The 12,269-nt window shown below is 44.7% G+C and overlaps 1 protein-coding gene across 3 annotated transcripts in view; it reads right to left on the bottom strand.

Annotated features, from left to right (window-relative positions):
- The window catches only part of cd36 (CD36 molecule (CD36 blood group)), a 50,043-nt gene that overhangs the window by 17,156 nt on the left and 20,618 nt on the right, over positions 1-12,269 (bottom strand). For all 3 annotated transcript variants that reach the window (XM_070897363.1, XM_070897362.1, XM_070897364.1), the window contains exons 4-7: positions 7,516-7,689; positions 5,851-5,942; positions 4,818-4,867; positions 690-759 (exon numbers count right to left, since the gene is read on the bottom strand). In XM_070897363.1, the coding sequence (XP_070753464.1) occupies positions 690-759; positions 4,818-4,867; positions 5,851-5,942; positions 7,516-7,689 (386 nt within the window). The remainder of the gene's footprint in view (positions 1-689; positions 760-4,817; positions 4,868-5,850; positions 5,943-7,515; positions 7,690-12,269) is intronic.

Genomic DNA, 12,269 nt, shown 5'->3' with positions numbered 1-12,269 from the left:
TCCCTCCTCATTGCTGAGTAGCCAGTGATAATGCCTGGATCTATTCCCCCCGCTGTCACTTCCACAGTTATGACCCTCCCAATGGCTCACGGTACACTCCCTTTCACTCCGTGCAAAGACTTGAGACAATTTTCTGCATTAAAGGTGCTACATATAACCACAAGTTACTGATGCAGCCACACTACACGCAAACCATTACTCTCATTTCATCCTCCTTTCCTTTGTACAACAGCGGTCTTGATGTAAAAGTCTTTGTGAACTCCATTTTTTGAATATCCTTTAAGCAACTTAATATTTATTTTATTTCACTTAAATTCTCTGCTGGCTCCTGTCTGGCCTCACGATAGAACCACTCACACTGCTCCCACCAGCTGCTGCTCACCAAACTCCAACTCTACAATTAGCTGTGCCATTAGGCGAGGCTCCAGTTTCCCTGATAATGGCTTTGGAATACAAACGATGCTGATGACAGAAAATCTGCAGCTGCCATCTTGGTATGCCAGTGCCTGATTGATAAATAATTTAGATGAGGCAGTGTCTCATGTCTTGAGCAAATCATTCAAATATAACGCAGTCGGGTGGCCTGGCCATTGTTTACCACTTTTCTTTGAAGTAGTTAAATTTGCATTCGCACACAAAAATAAATATAAAATGGATACAATTTGTGCTCATTTTCAGTGGTACATTACCTGCAAATGTCAGAAGAGAAAAAATACAACTTCTTCTTATTATGAATAAATGGTGGAAATGAGCTTCCATCTGTTAAAAAATACAAAGGTATATTATTTGTGAAAAATGGCAGTCAAGGAGCACCCAGTAGCAAGTTTGGCAATTTGTAGACGTCACTAGACAATGATTTTCTATGTTCAATCACTCACATGCATAACACGGATTCTACTTTCTCCCAACCCTCATCTAAATCTATCTTTGGGCACCAAGCATAAAGCATGGTGTTGATATTTTATATAGATTCTTTATGAACAATGGAACCCCAAACAGCTTGCGTTATGTCAGTGGTTGTTGGATAACAAAGAGGTTTACAGAGCATCTACTGGAGATAGACTTGTGTGTGATCTCACAACTTTGGAAAGCCCATCGGTACGGTAAAAACACTACACACTGAAGAGTGATTGTAGTCATATGGCAGTTGCCATTACATTTTCAAAGCTGGGGATTTGACGTGGAGAGTGTTGCACAGAGCAGTCCCGTCCAACAAGTTTTCAAGCAGACTCACAGACTCCCAGACTACCTATGCATAGAGTGCGAGACGTTGCAGCCCCTCTTCCATTATTTGAAGGGGCAGCTCCTCAATTTTTCGTTGCACTTCAGTCACACGCTCCTGATCTTTGGTCACCCATAATGGTAATGTACTGACGTGGATAGAGAACTGGTTGGCAGACAGGAAGCAGAGAGTCGGAATAAACGGGTCCTTTTCAAAATGGCAGGCAGTGATAAATGGGGTGCCGCAGGGCTCAGTGATGGGACCCCAGCTATTTACAATATACATTAATGATTTAGATGAAGGAATTGAGTGTAATATTTCCAAGTTTGCAGATGACATTAAGCTGGGAGGCTGTGCTGTGAGGAGGATGCTAAAAGGCTGCAGGGTGACTTGGACAGGTTAGGTGAGTGGGCAAATACATGGCAGATGCAGTATAATGTGGATAAATGTGAGGTTATCCACTTTGGTGGCAAAAAGACGCAGGCAGAATATTATCTGAATGGCGGCAGATTAGGAAAAGGGGAGGTGCAACAAGACCTGGGTGTCATGGTACATCAGTCATTGAAAGTTGGCATACAGGTACAGCAGGCGGTGAAAAAGGCAAATGGTATATTGGCCTTCATAGCTAGGGGATTTGAGTATAGGAGCAGAGAGGTCTTACTGCAGTAGTACAGGGCCTTGGTGGGGCCTCACCTGGAATATTGTGTTCAGTTTTGGTCTCCTAATCTGGGGAAGGACGTTCTTGCTATTGAGGGAGTGCAGCGAAGGTTCACCAGACTGATTCCCGGGAAGGCAGGACTGACATATGAGGAGAGACTGGATCGACTGGGCCTGTATTCACTGGAGTTTAGAAGGATAAGAGGGGATCTCATAGAAACATAAAATTCTGACAGGACTGGACAGGTTAGATGCAGGAAGAATGTTCCCGATGTTGGGGAAGTCCAGAACCAGGGGACACAGTCTAAGGATAAGGGGTAAGCCATTTAGGACCGAGATGAGGAGAAACTTCTTCACTCAGAGAGTTGTTAACCTGTGGAATTCCCGACCGCAGAGAGTTGTTGGTGTCAGTTCATTGAATATATTCACGAGGGAGTTAGATATGGCCCTTATGGCTAAAGGGGTCAAGGGGTATGGAGAGAAAGCAGGAAAGGGATACTGAGGTGAATGATCAGCCATGATCTTATTGAATGGTGGTGCAGGCTCGAAGGGTCGAATGGCCTACTCCTGCACCTATTTTCTATGTTTCTATGTTTCACCCGGTGCAGAGGGGAGCAGGCAGATCGGAGAACCTTCTCGTGCGACTGCTCCTGGGCCTGGCCAAGATGGCCATCAACAGGTCCAAGCATCAGGCGGTCAAGGGAGTCATTTGGTCTGACTGCTTGCCTCTCTTCCACACCTACGTTCGTGCTGTGTGTCCCTGGAGATGAAGCACACAGTGTCCACCGGTACACTTGAGGCCTTCTGTGACCGGTATGCACCGGAGGGACTGGAATGCTTCATCACACCCCGGAAACCAATTTTAATTTAATTTAAATGTTTAGTTTAAGTTACAGTTGTGCCCCTCTAAGAAGAAAACACTTACTACCTTTTAATTGACGATGGCGCTTGCCATTTATTAAGGTAATTTACATAAAAGGTAGAATAAAAATCCATGAACACTCATCCTTAATCTTTGGTCAGTCTTTACTTTCGATAACAATAAGTATCCTTTTTATCGAGATGCAGTGGACCATTCATTAACATCCCTTCCCAACTCAAAGACCATCCATGAGGAAAAAGTAGAATACAATAGCTAGTTGAAAGTGTGTTACAAGATAGCAGTGCAGTCAAAGAACATAGTTAATGAAGTGATCTATAGTTCTGCTACAGCCTATGACCAACATTCCCAGGTAGCTGTTGTTTTTGGTAATAAAAGGAATCTTCTCTATTTTGTATTTAGGTTTTTTTGTTTTGGGTCATCAACTTTTGTCAGAGGAGTTTCGGCCCTACACCATGAATTACCCTACGTTAGACATGAGTCACCCACTGTCAAATGTTGTAGTTCAGGCTTTTTTCAATTTGCTGTTCAGGCTCTTTCACTTGAAATCTCCTTCCTTCCCCACCTCTATTTAGAGTACAGTTCCACAGACACCAGCTGCCCTTCAGTACCTCAGCAAGCAGTTATTCTTCATTGGTGACCCCAGATAGTGAGTGACAATTGATCATTCTGCCATGGGGAACATTGGAGCTGAGCCTGATCTTGGCCTTACTCAAACTTCTCGCACACACATTGGATAGCTATTGCGGCTTGCCTGTCTGAATTATCCCCTCTTGCCTAAAGAGCACTGAGGTCAGTTCATAGAATCACAGAAGGAGGCCACTCGGCCCATCGTGCCTGTGCCGGCCAAAAAAGAGCTATCCAGCCTAATCCCATTTTCCATCTCTTGGTCCGTAGCCTTGTACGTTACGGCACTTTAAGTGCATATCCAAGTACTTTTTTAATGCGATGAGGGTTTCTGCTTCTATCACCCTTTCAGGCAGTGAGTTCCAGACCCCCACAACCCATTAGGTAAAAAGGTTCTCTTCAAATCTCTATGTTTTCTACCAATTACTTTAAATCTATGCCCCTTAGTTATTGACCTCCCTGCTAAAAGAAATAGGTCCTTCCTATCGACTCTATCTCGGCCCCTCATAATTGTATACACCTCAATCAAGTCGCCCCTCAGCCTCCTATGTTCCAAAGAAAGCAACCCCAGCCTATCCAATCTTTCCTCATAGCTAAAATTCTCCAGTCCTGGCAACATCCTCGTAAATCTCCTCTGTACCCTCTCTAGTGCAATCACATCTTTTCCTGCAATGTGGTGACCAGAACTGTACGCAGTACTCTAGCTGTGGCCTAACTAGTGTTTTATACAGTTCAAGCATACCTCACTGCTCTTATATTCTATGCCTCGGCTAATAAAGAAAAGTATCCCGTATGCCTTCTTAACCACCTTACCTACCTATCCTGTTACCTTCAGGGATCTCCAAGGTCCTGCTGTTCATCTACACTTCTCGGTATCCAGTTGTAGCACCACTTCATGTCACCATCACAGTTCACGGGATAATTACGGATGAAGAAGGTCATTTGGCTCATCTTAGTTCTTCAATGCAGAATGAAAAGTCCCTTCATTGCAGCATCCAGCTGCTCCTTAAATGATTCCAGGGTTTTCACCTCCACTACTCTATTCAGAAGTCCATTCCATCACTCATAATTTTGTGAGGAGGAGAATTTCCTGATACGAGTTCTACATTTCCCTTTTAAATGGCCAGATAATTCATGGGGGAGTGATTGTCGTGTACTCATCTACAAGCAATAAAGTGACCACTTTTGATTCTAACTGCAGCAGAGCAACCAAGACCTAGACTGTTGGATTATCGTTTTCTGCCTTTCATGTGCTTTAAATTCCTAAATATTAACTGTACAAAGTCACTGGCCATCTAAAGATTGGTTGGATCCACCCGCTCAGGGAACTGAGATCTCATTGTATTTTTGTTCAGGTCTCCAGCACCTTGTGTTTGGGACAGCTTGGTTAATGATACTAGGGTAGGTTAGATGATTGACTTTCATTCTTACCTGTACCATTGATCATATCACAGTAAGAATCATTCCAGAAAGTGAGTTTCCTAAAAAAAAAGGATAATTATCATTCATGTTGTAGTAAAATTCAAACGCTAAATTGGTTATTAAAGGTAATGGAATATTCTAAAATCTGGCGCTATAGATTACGGCTAAACTGTTTACGAATGGTGAAGTGGGGAGGTTCATGCCCTTGTATCTGTTTTTTCTGGTTAAATGCGCACTGTCATCATTTAATTGTGGATTTACATCATAGATTAAAGCATTTGTGCAACTGAGCTGATCTATTAAACTCGGGTTGTGCAAAGTAAGCAATGTGATTACTCACATTGATCGAATTAAGGGTTAGAAAATATTAGCTTGTATATTTTTGTCATTACTTTGGCTCAGCAAAATGCAATGTGTTATATAGTGTATTGTAAAACACTCAAAAATTGAAATCTCTTTTTTCCTAATTAAATAAGGATCCAACGATGCATGCAATTTAACTTAAAATTCAGTTTGTAAGCTGCAGATATCTTATTATAACTCTGTAAATAAAGATAATAAATGGTTTTATGCGCAACCTAGTTTTTGGCAAGTACACAGTTTTAAGTTAAACTCATGATGGAAACCATAAAAGTAGCAGAGTACCCGTTGTTGCTACCTGTATATTTTTGTAAGAGATTTTTCGGAAATGTTGCATTTTGACGCGGTTACCCAGAAGCCATTACAGGTGCAACATCCCGAATCCGAAATTCCGAAAACCGGAATTGTCTGAAAATCAGACATTTCGGCGAGAGGCGAGGAGTGGAGGATCGGTGGACAGTGAAGTCCGAAATTCAGCAAAACCCGAAATCCGGCACGGATTCGGTCCCGAAGATTCTGGATTTCAGACTATTGATTTTCTGAAATCTGGCAAAACCAAAAAAAACCATCACGGATTCTGGATTTCAGACATTGTACCTGTACCTGTAAAAGGATTTTGCTTTCAGAGGAAGATGCTCTGAGAGTACATGAAAAGATGACTACAATCTCATTTTACTCTTACTTCTTATTCCTCCAGCGGTCAATGATTGCAACTTTGCTAATGTCGTCTTTTCCAGTGTTCACGTTATAGAATCCATCTGCTGTTCCATTGTACTAGAGGCACAGACAAGTCAAACACATTAAATAGTCGCAAATGCATCCTAATAAGTTGCAGCAATAGCGCAAGAGGGGCAGAGGTTTGTCAGAGCAAAACAATGTAAAACCAAACAAATTGATGGGCCTGAATTGTTCACTGGCTTGCCACCCATTTTCTGGTAGCTTCTGGGCCGCTTCAGAATTTTCCGCATGAAGTGATGGCTGACCCAGAATACCCCAGCCCATATTTGGGCAGATGTATTCATATGAAATATTAAGGACTGAAATAAGTCATCTGAGCCATCTGCATTAATACTTTAGCAATTCTGGGCATCAGGAATGTGTTGCATTTCTGGCATATAGTGTTGCTAAGGTAGTGGGCGGGGCAGGGGGGCTCTCTAAAGAATTAAAGGGCCACAGTTGCACTGGGCAAAGCAGAAATTTGAAAATAATATAAATATTTTCGACACTAGGCTTCGACAGGTGCTGTGGTGATTTACCCCCGCAACCCCCCCACCCCTTCCAACAACACTTTCAACCTGTGCAATTCTAAATAAGACAGTTGTGTGCTCCTCCACCCATTAAACTTTGCTGAAAACGAAAATGGCACAGAAACAGACAGGACATATTCCCAAAAGTAAACATTAGAAATAAAGAAGGTGAAATTCAATGCATTTGCGCCTCCCGTTAGCATCAATGGGGCGCAAATGCATTACCGCCCGGGCACGCGCTGACATCGACTCCCGCCATATTGGGTGGGTGTTTAGCGGCGACGCTACAACTTTGCGCCCCGATCTCCTGCACCCAGAAATTGTGACGTCATCGCCATTAGCGCCCCGGCCCCGAAATTCACTTTCGGCCTCTGCAGCAGCGCCGGGAGAAAACACCAACTGCTGCAGGGGCCGCGGATCGAGTGGCCAGCCGCTACGGGGGCGAAAATTAAAGGCGAGGTAACCGAAGTAAGTAAAACAAACACCGTAACTTGTTTTTTGTGGTGCTGCTCCGTTTTCTTTGTGCGGTCCTGGCCGCCATTGCTCAGCCTGGCGCTCTGCACTCTGTTTGAGAGCCCGGCTGATCGCGCAGCAACTCCGCTCCCTAGGGGGACCGGGTAGGTCCTTTTTTCTATTAGAGTCTGCAGCGTGGGCCTTTCCCTTTAAGGGAGGGAAAGGCCCTTTGGACGTGGCAGTGCTGCCTGGTCCAGTGCGCAGCGTTGCTGAGGCGTCCACTCCCTTAGCGCTCCAAGAAGGAAGTGGAGTGTTTGATTTAGTGCTCCACTTCCTTCCGGGAGCACTAAACCGAATTTTTTGAGAGGGGGAAACTTTAGTGCCTGGCGCTAAGTTTTCCACCACTCAAATGTTACCAGCCCTCAAACGGGGCGATAATGAATTTTTCCCCCATAGTAAGATAAATATTCAGATTTTGCTGCAGCAGTGAGCTATGCCTCCCCAGACTGCTGCGCATGATTTTCTGACCAATATGCAAAATGGTCAGAAAATTGTGTGCATCACATGGTGGAAGTTCCAAATTTCTCAGCAGCTAAGGCTCCATCACTGGCAGCATAAAATCTGAAAGTTAAATCTTTAATACTTACTGGGTAAAATATACCAGTAATTCGGTCTTTGCTATTTGCTTGTTTCAGTATTGGATCTTCATATCCCCAAAGTAATTCTGCCACTGTTCTATTCTGGAACAAGGAGGCATTTGCCTTTTTCAAGATTCCATTGACAATTTCATGAAGAAATTGGGGATAGAGAGATGGTGCAGCCTGTGAAAGGTATAAATAATAGATCAAAGATCAAGTTATTATTTAAATGGAGAAAGGTTGCAAAGTGCCTCAGTACAGTGGGACCTGGGGATATTTGTGCATGAAACACAAAAGGTTAGTATGCAGGTACAGCAAGTGATCAGGAAGGCCAATGGTATCTTGGCCTTTATTGCAAAGGGGATGGAGTATAAAAGCGGTATAAGGTATTGGTGAGGTCACACCTGGAATACTGCGTGCAGTTTTGGTTTCCATATTTACGAAAGGATATACTTGCTTTGGAGGCAGTTCAGAGAACGTTCACTCGGTTGATTCTGGGGATGAGGGGGTTGACTTATGAGGAAAGGTTGAGTAGGTTGGGCCTCTACTCATTGGAATTCAGAAGAATGAGAGGTGATCTTATCAAAACGTATAAGATTATGAGGGGGCTTGACAAAGTGGATGCAGAGAGGATGTTTCCACTGATGGGAGAGACTAGAACTCGAGGGCACAATCTTAGAATATGGGGCTGCTCATTTAAAACAGAGATAAGGAGAAATTTCTTCTATGAGGGTTGTAAATCTGTGGAATTCGCTGTCTCAGAGAGCTGTGGAAGCTGGGACATTGAATAAATTTAAGTCAGAAATAGACAGTTTCTTAAACAATAAAGGGATAAGGGGTTATGGGGAGCGAGCGGGGAAGTGGAGCTGAGTCCATGATCAGATCAGCCATGATCTTATTGAATGGCGGAACAGGCTCAAGGGGCCATATGGCCCACTCCTGTCCCTATTTCTTATGTTCTTATTAGACTTCAGCAACTGCAGTTCACAGAATTTATATCATATTTATGGTTTTATTTACTGTCATCCATCAAATACAATTATGTACAAAAACTGCTTTGCACATAAGGAAGGAAAATATCTGATATTCATCAGTTACTGACTGTAAAAGGTGCTAGGATGGGCACTTAAAGTGTCGTAACCTGCAGGGTTACAGATCTAGAGCTGGTAAGTGGGATTAGACTGGATAACCTCTTGGCTGGCGCAGATACAATGGTAAGTACTGCAGGGAATCGAATATGGCCAAGGTGATCTCCTGAACTAGTTTCGATCGCGTGGATGGGTCGGAGAGGAATTTTCCCAGATTTTTTTCCCCCCCAATTGGCCTGGGTTTTTAATCTGGTTTTTGCCTCTCCCAGGAGATCATGTGGCTCTGGTTGGGGTGGAGTGTAGAATGTTTCGATGCAAGGGGTGTGGCAGTTGTGTGGGGTGGACTGGTTGTGCTGGGTTCTCTTTATCTTTTCGCCATTGTTCATTGCTCATAGGTTTATATGTAACCTTCAGGACTGCTGACCGATGGCCGTGCGGTTCTTTGTCGGCAGACATGATGGGCCGAAATGGCTTCATTCTACGTTGTAGATTTCTATGTTTCTATGTTTATTCTGATGAGATCTTTAAATCCGCCATGTGACAGAAAACGTTATTCACCAATTAACATAGGAAAACTTTCCCCAGTTTATTTCTGGCATCTGACTCTCAACATTATTACTAAGCTGAAAGTTTTCCCTTTTTTCTTTAGAAACCTGACAAAGCCATTTGCCTGGCATGCCTGTAATTTTTCCAGGCACTAACCCCACCCGCCCACCTTTTCACATACCTGGTAACTTATTGCACTATTCTATTACTCTTTTTGAATGAAAAGTTCACCTGACTACTTCTCTTACTCTTATTTTCTTCACTTTTAACTGAATAATTTGTCTGGAGCAATTATGTCAATTCCTAACAAAGTCGTGGAAACTTCTGAATGTCTTCTCTTGTCCATCGAAAGCAAGAGAGTCATTTTGACTTTGTCCGATGGTATAAATCAAGCGATATCGAGTCAGCCGGCCGTTAGACATCTCTCCCAGTTTTCATTTCCATTGAGATTCTTCGCCCACTTTAATTTTCATTTCCATTGACTTTAATAGAAATGAAAATTGTGGGAGATGTACAACGGGCGGCTGAATCAATGTCACCCATTTTACACTATCTGCCCAAGTCAAAATTGCACCTCAAGACTTTCCTAATGACTTAAATTCCTAAATCCTCATCCTTTCTGTCATGTATGTAACCTTTATGTAACAACACTGCAATACTATATATACGTAAGAAATGCACACCTTGACCACAGGGGGTGAACTTGTGGGAGACACTCATCACCTGGTCATCCAGGTATATAAAGGGAGGTCCCACGTAGGGTCATCACTTCTTGGTCCTGTGAATAAAGGTTCAGGTCATGGCGTGACCTTGTCCATAGGATGTGCCTTGTGTGGATTTGTGGTACTGTGTACGGACTTTACATTGGCGACGAGAAACGGGAATCAACGACCCACGGGAATGGCCACCGGCAGCACAGATGAATGGTACTGTGTTGGTGAGGACTAGGATGATTTCATTGAGAGGCTCCAGCAGAGTTTTGTCACGAAGGACTGGCTGGGAGACGCAGCGGCCGACAAGCGAAGGACTCATCTACTGACCAGCTGTGGACCGAAGTGCTCATGAAAGACCTGCTAGCACCAGAGAAGCCGGCGGACAAAATCTTTGAAGAGCTCAGCAAACTAATCGGTGAACACCTCAAACCGGCGGGCAGTGTACACATGGCCCGACACAGATTCTATACCCACCGACATCGGGAAGGACAGAGCATACCGGATTTCATTGTGGACCTCCGGCGCTTGGCCAGCCTCTAAGTTCACAGACGCCTGCATGGGGGAGATGCTAAGGGATTTTTTTATTGAGGGCATCGGTCAAGCCTGGATTTTCAGAAAGCTAATTGAGACCAAGGACTTGACCTTGGAAGCAGCGGCGTTGATGGCTCAGACTTTTATGGCGGGGGAGGAGGAAACCAAGATAATATACGCGCGCAATTCTGCCTCCAACGTGGTGATGGATCAGGGAGTCAATATCATAAGCATGACACAGAGCCCCGCAGGCAGGCAAGGGCAGTTCGACACACCCCAGGCAGCAATAGTCTCCAACAGAGACAATGGCAGGCTGAACGGACATTTACGCCATCCCAGTGGACAATGCGTTCTGGGATGAGGCCACTGACACCCACTAACCGAGTGCTCAAGAGCAGTTAAAGAGACAATCAGCGAGGAATGCCTTGTAACAGCTCTTTTGTTTACAACAATGGGAGTCTCAGTTCATGCTGGAGGTGTGGGGGCAGACATGCTGCCAGAACTTTGCAAGTTTCAACAGTTCGTCTGCAGAAATTGTAACCTCAGTGGCCATTTAGCCAGAATGTGCAGAAAGCCTGTAACCAGGCTAATATATGAGGTGGATGAACCAGATGAGGGGTCTGCGAGGCAGGATGACGCTTGGGGCAAATCAATGGATGCTGAAGTTTAGCGGGTTCATGTGGCAAACATTCACAGCTCATGTACCAAAACGCCACCTATGATGATGAAAGTCCTATTAAACAACATCCCTGTATGTATGGAGCTGGACACTGGGGCCAGCCAGTCACTCATGAGTGTTCAACAATTCTAAAAGCTGTGGCCACTCAAAACCAGCAGACCCAAACTAGAACGCATTGAGACACAATTACGGACGTAAACCAAAGAAATCATTCCAGTGCTAGACAGTGCAATGTTGGCGGTCACACACACTGGATCGGTGAACTGCCTGCCACTCTGGATTGTCCCCGGCAATGGTCCCTCATTGTTGGGGAGGAGCTGGTTAGCTGAGATGAACTGGAAATGGGGGGATGTGCATGCTATGTCATCTGTGGAGCGAAGTTCATGCACACAGGTCCTACAGCAATTTGAATCGCTATTTCAACCTGGCGTCGGGACGTTCAAAGATACCAAAGTAGTGATACACATCATCCCAGACGCCAGAACACTGCACCACAAAGCCAGAGCTGTGCCGTTTGTGATGAGGGAGAAAATTGAGAGCGAGTTGGACCGGTTGCTGAGAGAGGGCATCATCTCACCCGTTGAATTCAGCGACTGAGCGAGCCCCATCGTTCCTGCCCTAAAAGCGGATGGCTCTGTCAGGGTCTGTGGCGACTACAAGGCCACTATCAACCCTACAAGACCAATACCCACTCCCGAGAGCGGAGGATCTATTTGCCACGCTGGCAGGTGGCAAGCTGTTCACCAAGTTGGACCTCACTTTAGCCTACATGACCCAAGAACTGGCCGACGAATCTAAACTACTGACCACCATCACCACGCACAAGGAACTGTTTGTTTGCAACAGGTGTCCATTTGGCATTCGGTCAGCGGCCGCGATTTTTCAAAGAAACATGGAAAGCCTGCTCAAATCCATTCCTGGAACAATCGTATTTCAGGATGACATCCTCATCACCGGTCGTGACACCGAGGAACAACTCCACAACCTGGAGGAGGTGCTACGCCGACTGGACCAGGTAGGCCTGCGACTGAAGAAGTCTAAGTGTGTGTTTTTGGCTCCCGAGGTCGAGTTTCTGGGCAGGAGGGTTGCTGCAGATGGGATTCGGCCTACCGAATCCAAAACAGAGGCGATTCGATGAGCTCCTAGGCCCTGCAACACATTGGAGTTGCGTTCATTTCTGGGACTCTTGAACTATTTCGGGAACTT

Source organism: Pristiophorus japonicus, chromosome 13 (genome assembly GCF_044704955.1).
Source record: "Pristiophorus japonicus isolate sPriJap1 chromosome 13, sPriJap1.hap1, whole genome shotgun sequence".
NCBI classification, from domain to species: Eukaryota; Metazoa; Chordata; class Chondrichthyes; family Pristiophoridae; genus Pristiophorus; species Pristiophorus japonicus.
This window is presented reverse-complemented; position numbering and strand designations above follow the sequence as displayed.